Consider the following 23,922-nt stretch of genomic DNA (forward strand, 5'->3'; position numbering starts at 1 on the left):
AAATGGTGTAAAAAGGGTGTACAAGAATTGTTCAAAACATGTAGAAAGGTGTACATGAATTGTGCAAAACATGTAAAAAGGGTTTACAACGATGTAGAAAATTGTAGAAAGAGTGTACCAAAGGGTGAACACTCTTTCTACATCTTTCTGCAAAAGATATGAAAAGGGTGTAGAAAAGGTGTACAAATGGTGTATAAAGGGTGCACAAAGGATGCACAAAGGATCTAAGGAGATACACAAATGTTGTAGAAAGAGTGTAGAATGAAGTAGAATGGTGTACAACGATGTATGAAGGATATAGAAATTGTGTAAAAATGATGGAGAAGGGTACAGAAGAGGGTAAAAAGGTTGTAGAAAGGGTGTACAACTTTCCTACATCTTGTTACACCCTTTCCACACGTTTTCCACACCCTTTCTATATATTTTCTACATCCTTTCAACACCTTATCTAAAACATTTCTAGCCCCCTTCTAAAACCTTTTTACAAAATTTCTACACCCTTTCTACAATCTAATAAATCGGGGGTATAGTTTTCTCATATCATTCTTACAACCTTCGGATAAGCTTTCTACACACTTCTAACACTATCCTAAATCATTTTTACATCCTTTCTACATCGTTTCTACACCCTTGCTACACCATTTACACACCTCTTTCATTCCTTCCTACGTCATTTTAGATCCTTCCTAACAACCTTCTTACATATTTATTACATTATTCGTACTTTCTTCCTACAACTTTCCAACATCTTTCTACACTCTTTCTATACTTTTTTTATATATTTTCCACACTCTTTCTACACTTTTCTACACTCTTTGTACACCCCATGTACACCCTTCTACAAAGTGTGTAAAGACATGTACAAAAGGTGTACACCCTTTCTACATCATTCTACAAAAGATATAAAAAGGGTGTAGAAATTGTATACAAAATGTGTAAAAAAGGTGTACAAAGGGTGAACACCCTTTCTATATCTTTCTACAAAAGATATGGAAATGGTGTAGAAAGGGTGTACAAGATTTGTATAAAGAATTTTAAAAGGGTATACAAATGATGTATAGAGGTTGTACAAAGCATTTACAACGATTTAGAAAATTGTAGAAAACCAAGGGTGCACACCCTTTCTACAAAAGATATGGAAAGGGTGTAAAAAAGGTGTACAAAGGGTCTATAAAGAGTGTATAGAGGGTATAGAAAGGGTATACAGAGTATGTATAATGAGTTTACAAAAGGGTGTAGAAAGGTTGTAGAATGATGTAGAAAGATGTAGAAAGAGTGTAGAAATATGTAGAAATGGTGTATAAAGGATGGAGAAGGGTATAGAAAGAGTGTATAAAGGTTGTAGAAAGAGTGTAAACATTTCCTACATCTTGTTACACCTTTTCTACATCATTTCTACACCCTTTCTACAACCTAATAAATCGGGACTATAGTCTTCCCATATCATTCTTACAACCTCCAAATAACCTTTCTACACATTTCTAACACTATCCTAAACCCTTTCTACACATTTACACCTTTTGGCATAGTGCTTTTTACACTCTTTCTACATCTTTCCACACTATTTGTACACATTTTTTTCACTCTTTGTACACTGCTACACATTCTTTACATCATTTCTACACCCTTCGTACACCTTTTTATACCTTTGCTACACCCTATATACACCCTTTGTACATCATTTGTACACCCTTTATACACATTTTCTACATCTTTCTACCAAAGATATAGAAAGATATATACCTTTTGTACACCCTTTGTACAAATGGGATACACCATTTTTACATCTCTCTACAAAGGGTGTATAAAGTGTGTACAAAATGGCGTACACGCTTTCTACGTCTTTCTATAAATGATATATAAGTGGTGTACAAGTGGTATAGAAATGGTGTAGAAAAAGTGTACAAAACGTGTACAAGGATGTAGAAAATTGTAAAAAGTGTACAAATTGTGTACAAAAGATATATAAAAGATATGAAAAGGGTGTAGGAACTAATCTTTTACGCATTTTTTAATTTTAATTCAAAATAATAAAATTAAACATGTGACATTAGTTTGTTGTACATGTATCTTGAAAATATGACACATTACTAACCACATAAAAAAAACTAACAAAAAATTGATCAAAATTAAAATAATAGTTTATAAATTCATCAACCTTATTTATTTGTTTATTTTAGAAATATTTTTCAAATACTAGTTTATTTTGAAAATAAAATTAAAATTCCAGTGTAATCCCTTTCTTTTGATTGAAAAAATTAAATATTATAATGGATCATCAAAGAAGTGGTTATACCGTAACCATAAATTTGGAAGTTAAATTATTTTGAAGTAATATAGTCTAATTCAATTAAATAACAATCTTATTTTTATTTGTTTAAATTCAAGAAAATCGATCTATAAATAAATTTAAACATTTTTAAACAATGTAGAGGCCTTTAAAACAAATATACTGTGAGTAGTTAGACAGTATATCTATACTGAATTTCAAAAAATTAGGTTTACTTATTTATTTAGTTTTTATAATTATACAAAATTTACCTTTATATAAAAAAAATATACTTTATTACTTACAAATGTCATTTTAATCCTTTTTAATCTATTCTCATACTATTTTAGAAATCACATCTATTCTCATACTATTTTAGATATTTCTTTTGGTTTGTTTCTAATTATTACATACCACTCGAATATAAGGAATAAGATATTACTTGACCTAAAAGTCACACTAAACAATCATAAAAATTTATGCAATTCGCATATATTCAAAACAATATTTTTATTCAAGAATGTATACAATTCACATATATTCAAATTTTACATATTGTATAATATAAATATATATACAATTATTACATTATAAAATTACAACATTAACTATAGTTATTTGGATTAAAGAGTGTTTTAATCAACGATCTCTTTATAATGTTTTTCTCACAATCCCAACTATATAGGTAAATATCCAAAAAATCAACTCCACATCAATAATATTTCCTTTTCAACCATCCAATAAAGAAAATAAATAAATAAAATCAAAGTAAAATTAATTATTTTTATCATATCAAAACCTTAACCTATGGAAATTAAACTATACTTATATTCCAAGAGTTATAACATTTAAAGAAATACAATAAAAAATAATGTATAATCTATGTACAAACTTTTTGTTTTTTTTTTAATTTTAAACCTACTATTAAAACAATACCAGAGTATTCTATTTATATATAAACTAACAAACCAAAAGAAATATCATATCATAAACCTGATCTCTAGTGTCTCTCGTTGTTGTAATAAAACAAACACTTCATATTACACGGTTGATTTAGAAAGAAAAGGACATATACACAAAAATTATTCTATTATACATGGAGCGACAGCTATGTTTATTTTGACAATATTTTTAATAACTCAATGAGTGTGGATATTGTTTTATTCAACTCCAGACAAAATTGAAGTTAACTTATTTAGAAGAAATAATGTTGTAATAAACTTATTACATTATATAAATATTATTATTTTTTTGTATGCATTTTTGAGACAACTATTCCGCAACGCGTAAAATGGTGGTGGGATCAGAGGAAAGTAAGATAGAAGGAGCTGTCCTCAACAACCGTTTCACTCTTCTTCAAACACTGTTTTATGAAACCAAACCAACTAACTTCTAATTGGTGTGGGGAAACACGTCTCTACGCTTCCACCTCATTCCAACACGTGTCACCTGACACGTGTCCCTCCAAAAAATACCAATAAATGTAAACGATGAAGAAATAAATTTCTCCTATGATTGATGAAAAAAAAAGAACAAAAAAGATCGTCACCTTTTATTCGAGTTTTGAGGTGAAAGGGAAGGAGACAGTTAGAAAGAGAGTGGAAATGGCAGGTGCTGGTGCAGGAGGAGGGTATGGGGACGCGAACCAGAGGATAGATTACGTCTTCAAGGTGGTGCTGATTGGTGACTCTGCGGTGGGGAAGTCACAGATTCTAGCGAGGTTTGCCAGGAACGAGTTCAGCTTGGACTCAAAGTCCACCATCGGTGTTGAATTTCAGACGCGGACTTTGCTCATCGATCACAAGACCGTTAAGGCTCAGATCTGGGACACGGCTGGCCAAGAACGGTACTCTAACTGCTCTTCCAGCTATCTCTTTTCCTTTTCCCTACTTTCTTCATTTTTAGCTTCGCTTTCAATCTGTCATCTGCACCACCGCCTCGTTTCGCGCGTGATCTCATCACCGCCGCCAGCGATCCTCTATTAACTAAGCTTATCATCACGATCAAGTTCTGGATTCCTGATTGATGAGTGACAGAAGCAGCAAAACGAATAGCACGCCGTATTCAAGAGCATGTGCTAGGTTTAATAAATATCTGGAATTTACCACGAAACAAGGAAAACTGCTTATTCGAGAGAATTTGTGTTGTTGGACGAACACTTGACATAACTCGTCACCGTGATTTTCGTTAATCATAAAGAAAACTTAATTTCCAATTTAGTTAATTATATTAAAATGTAAAATATAACCAAGAGTGTGTATTAACTTGTGTGAAACATTATCAGTTAAACCGGTAGTTTGGAGTTATAGTTATGTTAGGCTAACTTATGTTCGGAAAACCTTGATATTGGGATTGTAATTATGGTTCCAATAGTAGCTGCGGTGTGGTCACCACTCTCGTTGATACTGTCAAAAACTATGGACAAATATTGTGATATGGTTGCAAAGACCTGAAAATTCTTGATTTTGTGGCTAGATTTATAGTTTTGGTTGTGCATTAGAATCAGTTATTTGTGTTGATGCTATTGGTCGCCGAAATTGTGGGGTTGCTGTTAGTTAATTACCCCAGTGATTTTTTTTTTTTAAATTTGCAACGGTATTTTTTTCGTGAAAAACTGTTGTGGAACGAGTTTATGGCCACCATGTCATAGTCTTGCAGCATTTGTTTTGTGAATGTGTAGTTATTATGCAAAATTCAAAGCTATATGTAATCCTGGTAGATTTAGTTAAGTCTGCGTTTCTCATTGCTGCCTTTGTCTTTCTTCATTTTGGTCAATCGTCGCTGTTATGGTCTAAGTATTGATAAATTTATAGATCAACTTCACCGGAATTGATAGTTATGCCTTTTTTGATTGATTGTTAGTTTCATAAAGATGCTGACTTTCTTCTTACTCCATTTCTAACATTTTATATTCTCGAACTATATAAAACCATAATTTTTTCTAAAGGAAAATGAATTCTGAATTTGGAACATATTTGGTATTATTGTGGGAGGGATTCCAACTGAATGGAGTGATTGTAGTGCATGAATTATTGCATAAGTTGTTTAATGTAATACGATCTCATGTTTTACAGAGTTTAGAGAAATGCGTTTGCTTAGATTTGTTTATAAGACATAGAAATAGAATCTCGTTATACTTCCCGCTCTCAACTAGTCAACTAGATGTCAATATTCTCCATTTATTGAGCTTTTACAATAACAACTGATTTTTCCAATATGAACTACATCAAACCTCAGTTTTTAAACATTGATATTTACCACATACATAAACACGGAAGAACCTGCGACAGACCATCCATGGAAGTGGATGCCAATGTTGTTGTAAAATAAAGGGCTGCGAGTATATTGCAAAAGCTAACAAACAGTTAGTTGCAAATTTTAAAACCCCTATTCTTGATGTCGTGATTCACGGAAGCTACGTCCGTCGAAGACCTTAGTCCAACAGTTGTTGGATTCTTTTCTTCTTCTGCAAGTTGTGAACTTTGAGTTGTTGCTGGATTTTTCTTCCAGCAAACCTTGGGAATTTTGGACAATCATGAACCACTCCGCTAATGCTTCCTTCAAAATCACTCAACTCATTTCTCTTCTATCTCTCCCTCACATAGCTCATTTCTTTTTTTCTTCTTCTAATATTCTGGGTATATTTATTCTTTAAGAGTTTATCTTATTAGATTCTAAATATCTCAAAGAATGAGAAGTTTTTATTGTATCTTGATAGAATTGCACAATACAGCAACAAGTGTGTACGCATCAGGAAGTATTATTTTTTTCGTGATTTCGTCAGGTTTTTACAACAAATGTTGGGTACCGTATTACATAAATTTTCCACACTTATAAATTATACTGACCAACATATTTAGTTTGGACATGTTTTCCTGTTTCTCACATATTTGTTATGAAGCATGTAGATTAGAGATATATTTTCTTGCATGCAAATTATATCTATTTAGTGTTTCTTCTCGTTATTTATTTATTGGTTGGAATGGTTGACTTACAAGTACATTAAATGTCAGTTTAGCCTCATATATGAATGGTTTATGATGCAGCTACAGAGCAGTTACAAGTGCATACTACAGGGGTGCTGTGGGGGCAATGTTGGTTTATGATATCACTAAACGCCAAACCTTTGATCACATACCCCGGTGGTTAGAAGAGCTGCGCAACCATGCTGACAAGAACATAGTGATAATTCTGATAGGAAACAAATGTGATCTTGAGAACCAGCGTGATGTACCCACCGAGGATGCAAAAGAATTTGCTGAGAAAGAAGGGTTGTTTTTCCTAGAGACCTCAGCACTGGAGGCAACTAATGTTGAAACAGCCTTCGTAACTGTCTTGACAGAAATATACAACATCCTCAACAAGAAGAATCTAACTGCTGATGAAAGTCAGGGAAATGGTAACTCCGCATCTTTGTCTGGCCAGAAGATTATCGTTCCAGGCCCTGCACAGGAACTTCCTGCTAGGAGGAATATGTGTTGTCAAGCATCTTGACTTATTTATAATTAATTTCTATAGTGTATCTCATGCTTGTGTTCTTGTTACCAAATTTTAAAGGTTTTGGCGCATTGCTTTTTGTACATTTAAATTTAATTTGTTTTGGTTGCCGAGTAAACCACTAAAATGAACAATTGCGTGGTTCAATATATACGTGATTTTTGTAGGTGAATTGGTGGAACTTGGAACGTTCTCGCATTTGATAATGTCATCACTCTTGTTTGTAGTTTTGACATGGCTACATTTTGTTGGTACGGCAAAGCGATCATGAGATACGTATGTGCAGATAATGGGTTTTTCAATTATAGCTTCAACCGTCCATAAAATTAGATTTTGATAAATTAATTGTTGAAAGAGTTGAAATTGAAAAACATTTATTTGTTGAAAACTGTGTTTTTAAAATAATTTTGTACAAATAAATATAAATGGAGACTACTTTTAAAAAGGCAGTTATTGCAATAAAACACGTAGTCATTTAATTTGAATTAGAATTAATATCTTTGACCGTTTACTAAATACAATGAGTTTAAATTATTATTTCTTAGTTCTGTTCAATATTATTCATTTATTGGTAACGTGACATGCAATTAAATGTGTTATGTCACGTTATTTCAAAATAATAACATAGGCTAGGTATATCTCAATATATATCGAATCATTAACCAATAACAGAGATCGTTTTAACTTTTACGTTTCATTTGGTATAAAAAATGAGTAAATCAATCAAAATTATTCAAAATGACTATAACATAACCATTAGAAGTTAATAACACTAGTAAATGCCAATATATATTTGATCAAAATGTTCAAATTTTGTAATTTTAAAAAATATGAGGACCAAAACAAACTTTTCTTTAAGAGATTAAAACAAAAATTGATTTTGTTTACACATATTACAAAAAAATATCCAGTCTTATAATTTAAATGGTTCTATCCGATTATCCAACCTAGTCTAACCTATTTATAATTAGGTTGAGTTGGATGTAATTGCTAACTAAGAAATACATAAACTCTGATTAAATAATTAGATTAAATTACTGAACCTACTTACACTGCTTAACCAAAATACTAACTGATTTTAACTAAGAGTAACACAAGTCTAGATTCTAAAAATGCATTTTAAAAACTTACCAGGAAAACAATATATAAATTAATATGGTGCATGCATTTTCGACATGTTCTCCAAAACTATAAATGAAATAAACTTCATAATTAAAATTAATAACTTTATATAAATTACAATTCAATTTTTGGAGAACTCAACATAAAAGAACTTTTACAAAGTACATAAGTTATAGCTTATAGAAAAACATTTTACTTTTCTTCTATAAATATTTACGGAAAAATTATTAAATAATTTTGAATTTTACCCGTAGGTATAAATTGCATGAGTTCGTCTAAAATTGACCAGTTACATGATCGCGCAGGGAATAACATTTCAAAAGTTTAACAGCCCAAGGCTCTAAACCGTATAGCCAAAAAGTTCGAAGAAACAATTTATGAAACCAAAACTATAGAATAATTCTATTGATACAAATATGGGCCGACGTCTATCTATCTTTGAAATAATGACGGGCTTAAATTAAAAAACAAATAAATTTTCACTAACGTTTCATAGGTGAAGAACAAATCACCATTTCTGTAAGTGATAAATAACATAAATATTGGTTACAACAGAGTGAAGAATATCTGTTAACCCAGCAGCTTTCACACCATCATTGTCATCATTTTACTGCTTTAATCTTGCACAGGTCGTATTTCTTCCTCATCATCAGAGGATTTGTGGACATGCCCAGAGGAACCATTTACATTGTCAAAACGTATTAAAAGCCTTTCAAGTAGTTCTTGGCAGTCCATTGCAGTAACCATCACAGACAACCTCGCTCTTCCTTTCCAGCATCCAATGGCTATCGTTGACTCATCCACTTGAAGAGACTCTACAGCAGCTGTGTTTCCTGCACAAAAAGGCCATATAAACAAATATGTCGATGCCAATGGGAATGAAACTTCTCTATGGCGTGGTGATACATACCTAAACTCAGAATTACCACACAGCAGCCAGGCAATAGGTTTGCTGCCTTTTCACCAAACTTGGCATCAGTAAAATCTTCAAATTTTACTTCTTTGTTCATCAGAAGATGCTTGAAGTCTGCGGGAGATGCATGCAGAATCTGTTTGGTTATGTATGGGAGAATAAGGGGCAATCCTTCAGATGATATCCGGAAAGCACATGGTGCAGAGCTACCTTCTCGTGCTGTTTGTCTTTCCTGTAACATGAAATCACTGGGTCATAAGAATTAATCAATGGGACTGACCATTTTTATCACAAAATGGTCTAGATCGTGCCAATACAGTCCGCTTGGGACATTCTAGAATGATCCACAAGAAGAAATTAAGTTTGTAAAACAGTTCTACATGCATTATGTACTTATTATATCGAAATATATTTTTAGCATATGTGAAAATTAAATAAGCAGATGACTATAATTCAGATCAATAAATCAACATCACATGAACTTAGAAACCGACTCAACAAAACAAAACTAGAAAAGCCTAGGTACTGAAATCTCATTTCCCTCTTTTAACATCAAAAGTAAAATAAAATACAATTTACTTTTACTAATCAAATTCTGACTAAATCTGTCTCCCAGGACTAGATTGATCTCCTATGCCCCAACGATTATCCACTTACCTATACTTTTGGATAGCTTCTAATAAAAAATATTTACATCAACATCAATCATTCATACAATTAGTAGCATGGAAGATAAATAAATCAATCACATAAAGTGAAAGTACGAACAAAAACAATATCTTTCAATTCAGAACAAAATATACTTACAAATTAAAGTAACAAAAACAATATCTTTCAATTCAGAACAAAATATACTTACAAACATCTTCAGGCCAATTGAGGTTATCTTAAGTTGCTGCCCTACTTTGAAGTTCAACTCAAGAACATCCTTGACTGACTTCGAGATATAATAAATTCTTTTCACATGATTTGTATCACTATTTCTTGTAACAAGGTGACCATTGAATGGAAAACGCTCGTCAATTCCATAAAAATCCCTTATACTATTGATTATTATTTCATCTTTGAAAAAGACAACAGGGTCAACACCCCTCCATTTTCCTTGAATTTGTAGCTTTCTCTTTCCTGGAACCCTCTTCATCGTGTTTTGCACATTATCAGGCTCTAGATTTTCCTTAGTTTTTTGTTCTTCACATGCAACAGGATCATCTTCCATATCTTGGGTATTGGGTTCGTTGTCATCTGCATTTTCCTCTGAAACTGCTTTGAAGTCTTCTTCATGTGCATTTTCCGGTGAAGTTATCTGTTGTACTTGCGCATCATTAAGACTCTGGCTTGCTGGATCTACATATTGCACATGAATTTTTACTTTTGGTTTTTCTGGAATTACTGAAAGAAAATAAACAGTTAAGAACCTGTTATGGCAAGCAAAGAAAGGTCTGTGACAATGAATATAGACAAGGAAGAAAGGTAAAACTTGGAATTATTAGAAACGAAAACTTATAAAAGAGTAGGAGACAGAGTCAAACAAATGTAATCATAAATCATAATAAGAATACTACCTGGCAAAGGAGAAACTTTTTGCAGAACAGCAATGAAGAAGGCTCCAGTATTCTGATCATGAGGCACTATCCTCATACAATGCTCTAGAGGGAAATCAGAAACTTCCTCAACAGATTCAGACATCACAGGATTCAGTACTGGTTGAACACCATCTCCAGCGTCTTCATTAATATCTCCAACGTTTTCATTAATACCATTAGTACCAACCTCTACGTTAACATTACAGCTACTATCCACAACATCGGGATGTCCTCTTCCAGAAGGAAACATACTGGAAAGAATTACACTTCTACGAAACTTAGGAACACCATTATACGAGACAAACCAGGAGCCCTTGTCATATACCTGCATCTCCAAAAATCAAACACATTTAGAAAACCTTAAATGCATGCAGCTACAAACAAAATTAACCCCTTCCATATTTCAATCAGAGTCAGAACCAACAGCATTTATTTAGAATACATGTTCAAGTAGGATAAACTTCAAATTTTCGGTTTCAAAAGTTTAAAACTTGATTTTATACCATGGGTTTGATGGAGGGAATAACTTTACAGAACATCCAACAGATCAAAATCAAATAGAAGAAATTTGATTAGAAAGAAATCACTTTCAGTCATTTTCCAAACAACAAATCAGTAAAACAGCATTTCAAATCCATCAAAATTCAAATAGCAAGTAATGACATCTATAAATGATGAAGCAAACAATTTCAGCATGGCAGTTTGGAATGGGTATTAGAAGAGACAGCTGCTTGGCCACACCAAGTTCTTTTACCCATGGCTACCATAAGAAAGTAAACTACAATGGAACAGAGAAACATAAGCAAGCTAACCACCATATTGACAACTCACATAATTTTATAGGGCATTGTCTCCAGGAGAATCCACAAAAGATGAGATACGCACTAAAACTTTGGCATGTATAGGTATGGTACAAATTTCTTTCTTAAATTTACATGTTCTCTCCAAAACTCCAACTTCCTAAAAATAAATAAATGGTAAGTTAGTCACGACAAACACACCTTCCATTTCTTGAGACCTGGCCGACGAATAAGTTGTGGAAGCTCACTAGAGACATCAACAAGTTCAACAGAACCTCCACACCTCCGCAAAACCTGCAACATGACAAAAAGGGCGAAAGATAAAAAAGACTATGCAGAGCTTCAATTCATATTCTCATTCATTCTTTCTAAAAAAAAGCTTTGTTATGGAAAAAATTGTCCCTAAAAGTTTAGTACCTTTTCTATTAGTTAGAAACTAGAAAGAGTAGGATTTGAAAACGCTAAAAAGCATATTCTGGAGAAGTTCTCTCTTAAGAAGCTTATCAAAATGTGCCCAAAATGTTAGTAATCTTCACTGCAAGTTACAGGTATGGAAGTGCTCAATTACATGTCTGACATGTTTTCTCTTTAATTTTCAAAGAGCGTGGCTCGACACAGCTTACAACTATATACTTCGAAAAAGGGCAGAATGCTGTAATGACCTGTCCATTTCTCTTTTCAATTTTTGGAATCTTGACTTGATCCCAAAATCTTTTGGATGACATTGCTCACTTTGAGATGATATAGCTAAAACAGCTCCTCAAAGATTTTCAATTTGAAGAAAGTTCCCAAATGCATGTGACAATCAAGCAACATTACACATTGCCTCTCATCCTCTTTCATGAGAGGACAAAACATATCGAGGTGAATTGTAATTTCATAAAAAAACTGGAATCTAGGGATATCACCACTAGATTTGTCAATTCTAGTTAACAATTGCCTTACATATTCACCAAGTCTCTAAAAGGATCAAGGATCAATCATATTTGCAGCAAATTGGGCACGTACAACTTATATGCTTCAACTTGAGAGGACATGTTCATCATAAAAATAAGAAGCAGATCCTACATAATCAAGAATATCTAGATTATATATGTATTATTAGAAACATTTTTTATTTATTCCCGTATAACATCTTTATTACTAGAGGATATCAGATGTCCTCTATTATTGTATTGATTCCATTTTTTCTCAATATAAATAAAGTATTTGTGTTATCTCGGAAACACATGTCTCTCTCTTTCCTATAGTTTAAGAGTGATATTAGAGTCTTTTTAAGAGTTTGTTTCTCTCACTTTGGTTCTAATCTTGAAGAATCTTTTCTAGTAGGGAATCTACAATGGCACCTATCCTTCTTCCTCCCATTGAAGGTGGTGTGTTTCTCCTCCATCTCAAATCTCCTTAACATTTTCAGTTTTAACCCTTGCATTTCCTTATCTCACTTGATGATTTGTGATCTTCATGGTACTTCTAAGAGCTCCTTTTGAGTTTTGCAGTTGAAAAGACACTTGAAATTTCATAGATCCTTTCAATCCTCCTAAGGATAACATAGATCAAACTTTAGAGTGTTCCTTGCTTTGAAACATTTACTTGAATAGGAATTAGAACAACTGATGTGAAAACAACCTTTTCCCATAGTGGTTTGCAGTAAAGGAATTTTACCCAACAACTAGAAGGGTTCCTCATACTGAAAAAACAAGACCATGTATGTTTGTTAAGAAGTCATTGTATGGGTTGAACTAGTCATTCAAACAATGATATAAACAATTCAATTCATAGAAAATTCTATTTATCATAAAAATTTGTTTGGCAACTCCTTTACTTGGTTCCTTTTGTTGTTAATATGTTAATCGCACATAAACATTAAATTGAGATCAACAAGGTGATGGCACAATTGAGTGATGAATTTGAAACGAAGAATTTAGATCCAACAGAAGAATACTGACTATGGAGATAATGTGAGATTGAAAAACTCAGGACATGTTCATATAAAAAATATTACGTTGAGAAAAAGAAAAAATTGGAATACAAAGCCAAATGATACTCTGGCTACATACTTTAAGTTAACAACAAAAATGTCACCATAAATAAAGGCAGACTTCATGTCACAAGTATCTTACTCTAATCCAACCATAAGACTAATGAATGTCATGATTCGTACTAAATCAAATTTTGCATACGCAATGAGTGTTGTTAGTCAACTCATGACTAATCTAGGGAAGGCGCATCAACAAGTAGTGAAGTGGATTCTCATACAATTAAGAGGTCCAAATATCATAGGTCTAGTGTTTGTCAGGGAATGAAGTTATTGATCACGTTAGTAGAGTTTGCCACTTAGCTATGCTAATGATCTTTCAGTGGAAGTGGTCTTTGAATGGTTATTTGAGACAATTGAAAGTAGTACTAACATTTGGCATCCGACCTTGCAATTTATTGTAGCCTTGTAAGACTGTGGAAACAAAGTAAATATAATTGCTATAAAAGTAGTAAAAGAAATTCTGTAACTTAGAAGTCTAGTTGGTGATATTGGTGTAAGTCAAGAGGACTTTATTGTGCTTTTTTATGACAATTAGAGTGCAATTTAGTTAATCAATAACAATTTAGTTAATCAATAACTAGATGATGTTTTGGTAGCAAAAGATACCCATAATAATCTAGAGGACGTGAATACAAAAGTTCTTCCATCAACTTTGTTCAAATATGGACTTAATTGACATTACAAGTGCTTGTTGACACTAGAATAAAAACAACCATGTTACTCAATGAGGAATAGGATGCCTTCGATGTAGAGAGGACAAGAAACAAGAAAAGGTAGAAAAGAACTGTTTGGGCCATATTCCGCTGTTTGGGCAAATTTTGCATGTCTATATTCAAGTCATTTTTCTGAAAGCAAGTATCTAAGTCAATTTTGCTGATCTTAATATATATCAAAGTAATTTTATAAGTAAACATAAGAACTAGCACAGATTATCTAAGTAAAGAGCATTCAAGGTATATTACCTCAGCAACCACAGCTTCATTCTCAATAGGATTCATTGAGCAAGTTGAATAAACCATTCTTCCACCAATTTTGAGTAAAGATATACCTGAGAATATGAATATTCTGTTGAGATTTACAAAATCATCCTAAACAAACATCAGTATATCACAAACCCCAGTTCATTTCTATTCGCTAAGCCAATCAAGAGTAGGTTTTCTTACTCCAGTAATTTGTCTCCAAAAGTTACAATGAGCAAAAAGAGAAATCAGTTTAAAGTGATAATTTGAAATTATTGCTTAGTGTAAGAATGTCTTTCTTCTTCAGAAGACACATAACAGACATAACACGTGTAGAAATGAGAAGTGTAGGCAACACACATTATTGATTGCAATAAATTAGAAATTCCAAAATCAAAAGGAAGGTTCATTAAGGACTAAGGGCCAAGTAAATTTCATTGTTTCCAATAAATTTCAGTATATAATAGAATGAGTTAGAGAGATTGATAGAGGGACATGAGCCTTTGAAACTCGGAAGTATGTGTCAGGAGAAAAAAGAAATTGGTTTCAGCATATATTATCCATTTCATTGCTGAATTGTTAAAAGAGGTTTATGTGGCAGTTATTTGTGTGGCTTATTTGGTAGTTGTTTGCATTTGGGTTTGACAGTTATTATTTCTGTTAGGATATTTATCCTATTTTATCATCATTATAGTGTGTCAAGGGTTACCCTATTTATCATGATTATATTGTGTCTAGGATTACCCTATTTATCATGATTATATTGTGTCTAGGGTTACCCTATTTATCATGTATTTGTGTATCAATTTATTCTTATAAATAGAAGATTGTGAGAGGGATCAATTAAGCCCTCAAGAATTATTTCTTTTCAATCTTAAGTTGGTATCAGAGCGGGTCGATCCCGCTCTGGTTTCTGTCTCGTAATATATATCTATCCGGCGCCATAGCTCTTCGTCGCCCGCCGCTGCCCGCCGCTGCCCGCCGCTGCCCGCCGTCAACCGCTGGCCACCGTCGCCGCCGCCGGCCACCGTCCGGCCACCGTAAACCGCCGGTCACCGTCGCCGCCGCCGGCCACCGTCGCCGCCGGCCACCGTCGTCCGTCGCCGGCCGCCGTTCACCGCCCGCCGTTGCCGGCCACCGTCGTCCATCACTGTCACAGTTTCCTTCGTCTAAACCCTTAGGGTTTTCTTGTTCCTCGCTAGTACTATTTGTCTTCTTCAGAGATGGCGTCTGGCAGTACTCTTTCCTTCTCTGGAAGTCCATCAATTACCTCCGAGAAGCTAAATGGAAAAAATTATCTATCATGGTCTGCTGCTGTTGAAATGTGGTTCCGTGGCCAAGGGCATTATGACCACCTTGAGCGAGATGGAAGCCATGTGCCTACTGAAAAAGCTGATCAGTGGAAACAAGCAGATTTCCAGTTGTGTACCCTGTTATGGCAATCAGTGGAACCCAAACTTCTTGTATCTTTGAGGGCTTTCAAAACTTGTCACTCCTTTTGGAAGAAAGCCCAAAGCATTTATGCCAACGATATTCAACGTCTCTATGACACTACGAACAAGCTTGCATCTCTTAAAATGGCAGACCATGATATGGTGTCCTTCATGGCTGAAGCCCAATCTGCTGTCGAAGAACTTAGGATGTTTTTGGAAGTAGATCCATTAGAGGATATCAAAAAGAAACTAGACAAATTTTACATGGTGTTGATCCTTCGTGCCCTACATCCCGATTTTGATCATCTCAGAGATCAACTTCTAACTAGTCATGAGGTTCCCTCTATGGAAACATTGACCACTCGCCTTCTGCGTGTCCCGGTATCTCAAACTCAAGAAGCGCATGAACTAGTGGAACCATCTGTCATGGTTGCCACACGAGGAAGAGGAGGATGTGGCACTAGCGGAGGAGGACGAGGAGGTCGGGGACGTACTCAATGCACATATTGTAAAAGGATGGGTCATACTCAAGAGAATTGCTACTCCTTACATGGTTTCCCTTCCAAAACCGCCAATATTTCGAAGACTGAAACTTCCACTTCGAAAACTGAAACCTCCACTTCTATGTTTTCTGAGGATGAATATCAAGAGTATTTAAGGTTAAAGTCTAACAGCTTGGCACAACCATCTCAATCTCCCAATACATCAACAGCCTGCGTTTCTCAATCTATGGAATGTCAAAATTCATGGGTAATTGACTCAGGTGCTTCTGATCACATTTCTGGTAATACCTCTTTGTTCTCATCTATTTCCTTTCGAGAAAAACCTCATTTCATAACCCTTGCAAATGGATCTAAAACTTCTTCCAAAGGAGTCGGTCATGTTTCTTTGTCTCCCTCCCTCAATCTCAACTCAGTCCTTTTTGTCCCTAATTGTCCTTTTAATTTAATTTCCTTAAGCCAGTTGACTAAAATGTTAAATTGTTCAATAACCTTTGATCATAAATCTTTTGTTATACAGGAGCGTGGTTCGGGGAGACAGATTGGAGAAGGATATGAAGCTGGCGGATTATACCATTTTGGATCTCGTCCAAGGGTGTCTTGTGTTGCTGCTCCTAATCCTAAAGTGCTACATGATCGACTTGGCCATCCTCATTTGTCCAAATTAAAAAAGATGTGTCCTGAACTTAGTGGTCTCCAAACTTTAGAATGTGAGTCATGTCAATTAGGAAAACATGTTAGATCTTCCTTTCCTAAAAGGTCTCAATCAATATGTAATTCTAGTTTTTCCATCATCCATTCTGATATATGGGGACCTAGTCGTATCTCCTCCTTTGGTTTTAGATATTTTGTTACCTTTATTGATGAATATTCAAGATGTACTTGGGTTTATCTTATGAAAAATCGTTCTGAATTGTTAGTTATCTTTACATCCTTTTTGAATGAAATCAAGAATCAATTTGGTCAAGTAATCAAAATATTAAGAACTGATAATGCAAAAGAGTATTTCTCATCCTCCTTTTCTGCCATCTTGAGTTCCCATGGTATCTTACATCAGTCTACTTGTCCTCATACACCACAACAAAATGGTATAGCAGAACGAAAAAATAGACACTTGGTTGAAACTGCTCGTACCCTTTTGCTTGGTGCCCATATTCCTGTCCATCACTGGGGGGATGCCATCTTAACTTCATGTTATCTTATTAATAGGATGCCCTCCTCCTCTCTTGATAATAAAGTCCCTTTCTCCATTTTGTTTCCTAATGATCCTCTCTTTCATACATCTCCCCGAGTGTTTGGCTGTGTATGTTTTGTTCATGACATGTCTCCAGGTCTAGACAAACTCTCCGCTCGCGCTCTCAAATGTGTCTTCTTAGGCTATTCTCGACTTCAAAAAGGATATCGGTGTTACTCTCCTGAAACTAAGAAGTATTACATGTCTGCCAATGTCACATTCTTTGAACAGACTCCTTACTTCTCTCCATCTGTTCAGGATGTTTCTATCCTCCAGCAAGTCCTTCCTATTCCAATGGTTGAGTCAAATAGCTCCACTGTCTCTGTCATTCCAAGTCTTGATCACAATCCTTCTACACCTGTTTCTCCACATACTGAGATCATCCCACACAGGGCCTCAATGGATAGTCCACCTCCCCAAGACAATGGTGAATCTCCTACTTCAGATTCTTCTCCCTCGTCACCTCCTCCCACGCCTCCTGGTGCAAATGATTCAGCATGGCCTATTGCCCTCAGAAAAGGTACTCGTTCCACTCGGAACCCTCATCCCATTTATAATTTTCTAAGCTATCATCGATTGTCGCCCTCCTATTTTTCTCTTTTATCCTCAGTGTCCTCTGTTGTTATACCTAAGAATGTGAAAGAAGCACTTGATCATCCTGGATGGCGACAAGCTATGATTGCAGAAATGCAGGCTCTTGAGCACAGTAATACTTGGGAGCTGGTGCCCCTTCCCCCAGGAAAAAAGGCGGTTGGTTGTCGATGGGTGTATGCAGTTAAAGTTGGCCCTGATGGTGAAATTGATCGGCTCAAAGCTCGGCTTGTTGCCAAAGGTTACACTCAGGTTTATGGTCTTGATTATTGTGACACTTTCTCTCCTGTAGCCAAGATGACTACTATTCGTCTCTTCTTTGCCATGGCAGCCATTCGTCACTGGCCACTTCATCAATTGGATATCAAGAATGCCTTCCTACATGGTGATCTTGAGGAAGAAGTTTATATGGAGCAACCTCCTGGGTTTGTTGCTCAGGGGGAGTCTGGTATGGTATGCAAATTGCATCGATCTCTATATGGCCTTAAGCAATCCCCACGTGCTTGGTTTGGAAAGTTTAGCTCCATTGTTCAAAAATTTGGGCTAAAACGCAGTGAAGCAGACCATTCAGTTTTTTATTGTCATTCTTCTCTCGGGAAATGTGTTTACTTAATAGTATATGTTGATGATATTGTCATTACAGGAAATGATGCTGTTGGAATATCTCAACTAAAAGAGTACTTGTGTAGACATTTTCAAACCAAGGATCTTGGAAGTCTCAAATACTTTTTAGGCATTGAAGTAGCGCAATCAAAAGATGGAGTTGTAATCTCCCAAAGGAAGTATGCTCTTGATATATTACAAGAAACAGGCATGATTGATTGTAGACCGGTAGACAGTCCCATGGACCCAAACCAGAAATTAAGGACAGAAGAAGGTGAATTATTCTCCGATCCAGAGAGGTATAGGAGGCTGGTTGGCAAACTGATTTATCTCACTATTACAAGGCCAGATCTATCCTTTGCAGTTGGAGTGGTTAGTCAGTTCATGCAGGCTCCATGTGTTGACCATTGGAATGCTCTCATTCGCATTCTAAGGTATGTAAAGAAGGCTCCCGGGCAAGGATTGTTATATGAAGATAAAGGAAGCATTCATGTCTCTGGGTATTGTGATGCAGATTGGGCAGGTTCACCTATTGATAGACGGTCTACAACAGGATATTGTGTTTTTCTGGGAGGAAACATTATTTCATGGAAAAGTAAGAAACAGAATGTAGTAGCTCGATCAACCGCGGAAGCCGAGTATAGGGCAATGGCATCATTAACATGTGAACTTATATGGGTGAAACAATTCCTTCAAGAGCTTAAATTTTGTGACATCCATACTATGAAGATGTATTGCGACAATCAAGCTGCTCTCCACATTGCATCAAATCCAGTGTTTCACGAGAGGACTAAACATATAGAAATTGATTGTCATTTTGTTCGTGAAAAGTTGTTGACCAAAGAAATATGTACTGAGTTTATTGGGTCAAACGATCAACTCGCAGATGTATTGACTAAGTCATTAAGGGGTCCTCGGATTGAGTTTATTTGTTCCAAGCTTGGTACATACAATTTGTATGCTCCAGCTTGAGGGGGAGTGTTAGGATATTTATCCTATTTTATCATCATTATAGTGTGTCAAGGGTTACCCTATTTATCATGATTATATTGTGTCTAGGATTACCCTATTTATCATGATTATATTGTGTCTAGGGTTACCCTATTTATCATGTATTTGTGTATCAATTTATTCTTATAAATAGAAGATTGTGAGAGGGATCAATTAAGCCCTCAAGAATTATTTCTTTTCAATCTTAAGTATTTCGTTTGTGTTCCAGTTATGAAGGTGGATTATATTCAATGTAGTTGTTATTTGCTTAGAGTACTTCTCTGGAGGGAACACCTTGCTGAGTGCCCACAAATCTGATCATCAAAACCAGATTTTCTGAAATACAAAATCTATTGTGTTTCTAAATTCTTGAGTTCAACAGTGTCTCGTTTCTCTTCAGAAATTACTAGTCTGATCCCTAAGGCCCAACATAGGGCGTTCACTTCCTAAGACAAAGCATATGACAATCATTTTAAAAGTAAACTAAACCTATAAGCACAAAATTTCACTCAATGATACTGGTCAAATATTTTAAAAATATGTATGGAGTAGTTCAACCCAGAATGAACAAGTTGTAACCCAAACTAGTTGACAGTTGCCCAAGCTAGATAAATCTAGGTGAGTTCAATCTATAATCATCTGCTAGTTAACAAAACTTTAACAAGCATATCATAGACTTAAGTGATCTTATTATCAATTTGTTTTATGATGGTAACAAAATTTTCAGGGTGAAGGGAGGCTATCCTAAATCCATTGCAAGGACGGACTGCCAACTATAGCAGAGATAGGTAGCGATTAGAGAAATACTATAATGCCTAAAGCAAGTGTCTTCGAGAAAATGGTCAATGTGAGACAACCCCTCTTGGTTATCAATAACTTTCTCGCTGAAAAGGTAAAATGAGAATGATGACTGCACAATACAAGGAAACAAAAATGTAAGACTAATGATGGCAAGCACCAAACAGCAAATTAGAGAAAAGAATTCAAAAGCACCTCGCATAGCAATTAAAACTTGTAGGCTGTGAAGACCATGTCCCATCCCTGTGTTCCTGCAGAAAGGTAAAATAAGTTGTAGAAAATAATTTAGTGATTGAAAAGAAGATGAAGTGGAGCTAGAGTCCACAGAAAGAAATAAAAACTACCATTTTCTCCAGAGATCAGGTGCCTTGCGAAGGGTACCATCTCCACTGCATGGGACATCACAAAGAACACGATCAAATAATAGTTGGCCAATATTGTGATCTAACTCGATCTTTTCATAATTTCTGTTTAATCGGCATCCAGGGAAGTTTTGTGCTTCATGATTTGTAACAATCAGATTGGCTGTGCACATTCTTTTTGTTTGGTGGATGAGAAGATTGCATCTTTGGACATCGAGATCATTTGCTGTAACCTAATTATAAAGTAATAAAAAACACAATAAAAGTATTGCATATGTAGTTGCCCAATCATTACAGGTCAGATTTAAATAACTTTGTAGTCCAGAAACTCAAATTGCTGCTAAACACTACGTGATAAAAACAATGAATAAGGGCAGAGAAACAGAAGCAACGTTTTGTAATTAAATGATACAAACCATTCCATCAGGCAGTGATCCTGATTTACTTGATTGGTGTATAATCTCAAGCAATTGGAATGTTTTTGAACCTGGTGCAGCACACACTGAAAAGGGAAGGGAAGATTAAACAATAAGAAACACTGAAGTTTGAATTCCAGATTAAACAATATAAAAAATGGGTAGGTAAAACAACAAAAAATATTTTATGCACTAGAAGTTGCTTACTATCAAGCACAAAATGATCTGAATGCACATCCAAGAAGAGAGGAGGAACCTAAGTTTCCAACAACCATTAGACTGACATTAGTTAAACTCTTGAAAGGTTAGAACAATGGTAATCTTCAGGTACTAAAGCATTCAAAATTCTGAAAATAAAATAAAATTATTCTGTATGATCATTAAGATTGGAAGAGTATATAAAGAGACCCACCATACTGACAGCTTCCTGTCTTGTGATATTTCCAATCTCGTTTTCTAGCTTTAAAAATTCATGGAACCTGCAAGAATCAACATAATCAGAGCAGCAATAGACATAAAATTTCAATTTATTGGTTGGCTTGGCAGTAGGATTTTCATGTATTTTGATAATACAAGAAGAAGAATGCCCAATCATTTCCTCAAGAGTAACAAGACCAACTAAGTTACATATTTGTTAATTTTAGAATGTGTATTGATTGGTCCCTAAACACTTCCCTAGAGGAAAAAAAAGCATGTAACTTATAGAACATCAGAAATTGCATTCACCTCTCAAGCGTTTGATTCTTCCTAAGCTGCATCCTAGAAAAATTTGAATGCCAAGCAAAATTCCCAGGATACCACAGCAACGGCCGAATAGCCTCAGTCTCACCCCCTTCACCAACCTACAGGGAATAATCCACAAGAAAACAATAAACACTAAAACTAAAAAAAGAACGAGAAAAACTGTATGAGGTAACATACCTCGTCGCGAAGAGAATGCACGAAATCATTCTCCAGTTGAGAACGAATGTCGTCGGAAAACTGGCTACTGCAATCGCGAAAGAGAACAGCATCTGAATGAGAAAGAGAATACAAAAGAAAGAACATAGTCGAATATGAGAGTTTGAAATTGTTAGTGTTGGTTTACCTAGAGTTGATTCTGAAGGTTGCAGGCAATGGAGTTCGGAGAACAGCAACGAATTGGTCCCACTGTTGCGGTTCGACTATTCCCTGCTCTTTGTAGTAGAAATCGAAAGCGGCGTTCTCGGTGGCGAAAGGAGTCCATGAAGGATTGTTTTCTGTTGAAGAAGGATCAGGATCAGATTTGGAACGCTTCCACACGTTCTCTCTGCTCTGGCGGAAATGCTTTCTTTGAGTGCGGGACCTGCCTCCTCTCCCACCACCCCCCATGGTTGTCGTCTCCGCTTGCTTCTGCTTCGCCGGGCGGTTACGCCGTTCAGTTTTTTGTAGGGTTTTGGCAAATCCTGCGGTTAACACTTATTGGGCTTTGTATCTTAACGCTTGACCCAAATGCACTTAACCGTCCCCAACTTCTTTATCTCCAAGTTCCTTCCCATACACACTGAACTTTCTTTTTTTTTTTCTTTTTTCAAAAATGAGTATTTAACGTCATAAAATGGTAATGACATTAGATAATATTTTTAGTAAAAATATCTCAATTAATTGAAATTATTGTTACAAAATAATTAATGAATCGTTCAACTACACGAGTCTTGTAGAATAGGAATAGAGGAGTAATATATAAAATATAAATAATTTTTATAATTTTATTTTAAATAATGTTTATAGGTAGTTTTCATAGTTAAAAAAAGTGGTTAAGTTTATAAACTATCAAATTGAAAAAAAAAAAAGTAAAATTTAAAAAATAATAAAGTTAATAAAATAATTATTTTAAATTTGAAAAACTTTAATTTAAAAGATAAATTTGGAAAACAAATGAAGATATCAAAAAGATAAATCTCTATATATAATATAAACTTAGAATATTTGACAAAATAATATAAAATTTATTCGTATTTTTCATGAATTTTAATTAGAATGAAAAACATCAAATCTATATTGTTATTCATATCAATAAACAATTTTATTTCTCTTCTTAGAAATAGCGTTTAAACATCTCTATAAAATAATTTTCACCTCTCTTAATATCTCATTTCATTTCCAATACTTCCTCCTAAACACATTTCACCTCCAATACTTCCTACTAAGAAACACACACAATATTAATTTTTCATTTATTTTGTGTTAAATAAATTACAATTAAAAAATAAAGTTATATTTATAAATAATAAAGATATATTTTCAAATAAGGTCAGGCATCTCATTGTAACACTCAAAAGTTCATAAATTATTTCTTATCATATGAAAATTTATTACAAAATAATAAAAGAATATAAAATATGGACATGGAGAACCATATTAAACTCATGATAAAAATAAATAGAAATATATAACCCTAAAATAAACATATATTTAAAAACAGAGTGGCTTAACAAAATTAATTACCGTTCATTAATGCACCCGACGAAAAATATAGGATCCCTTCATTTTTGTTAAGTTTATCGCAAGATTCTCAGTATTTACAAATCATAGTAAACTTCGACTAATTTAAATCGATTGAACCTAAAGGCATATAACTTTTTTACCATTTATTTTTTATTCACAAACTTTACTAAAAAGTAAAACAATTTCAAGGCACTTTAAAAATATTTAGTAAATATAAAGTCAAAAGGTAAATATACGTTAAATAAAAGAATAAAGTTAACAGTCCCATCCTTCGTGAACAGATAAAGTTAACCTGAATTAATATACGTTAGATAAAAAAATGAAGAAAAATATAATATTTTAATTTTT

General features: G+C 34.5%; 2 protein-coding genes across 2 annotated transcripts; one reads left to right on the forward strand and one right to left on the reverse strand.

Moving 5' to 3' along the window:
• Positions 1-3,772: 3,772 nt before the first annotated feature.
• Positions 3,773-6,999, forward strand: LOC148205549 (ras-related protein Rab11A-like). Its single transcript, XM_088103465.1, has 2 exons — positions 3,773-4,115; positions 6,316-6,999. The coding sequence occupies exons 1-2, from the start codon at positions 3,781-3,783 to the stop codon at positions 6,761-6,763; spliced, it is 783 nt and encodes a 260-aa protein (XP_087959591.1). The 5' UTR covers positions 3,773-3,780; the 3' UTR covers positions 6,764-6,999.
• Positions 7,000-8,238: 1,239 nt separating this feature from the next.
• On the reverse strand, positions 8,239-22,594 carry LOC124828169 (uncharacterized). The gene is made up of 14 exons (XM_047301400.2): positions 22,196-22,594; positions 22,030-22,096; positions 21,835-21,950; positions 21,521-21,587; positions 21,316-21,364; positions 21,109-21,194; positions 20,675-20,925; positions 20,526-20,581; positions 14,185-14,270; positions 11,386-11,478; positions 10,364-10,709; positions 9,661-10,190; positions 8,799-9,033; positions 8,239-8,721 (listed from the first exon to the last, which is right to left on the reverse strand). The coding sequence occupies exons 1-14, from the start codon at positions 22,456-22,458 to the stop codon at positions 8,504-8,506; spliced, it is 2,463 nt and encodes an 820-aa protein (XP_047157356.2). The 5' UTR covers positions 22,459-22,594; the 3' UTR covers positions 8,239-8,503.
• Positions 22,595-23,922: the final 1,328 nt, after the last annotated feature.

This window comes from Vigna umbellata, chromosome 1 (genome assembly GCF_029865625.1).
Source record: "Vigna umbellata cultivar VRB3 chromosome 1, Vumbellata_1.0, whole genome shotgun sequence".
In the NCBI taxonomy this organism is placed as follows: Eukaryota; Viridiplantae; Streptophyta; class Magnoliopsida; order Fabales; family Fabaceae; genus Vigna; species Vigna umbellata.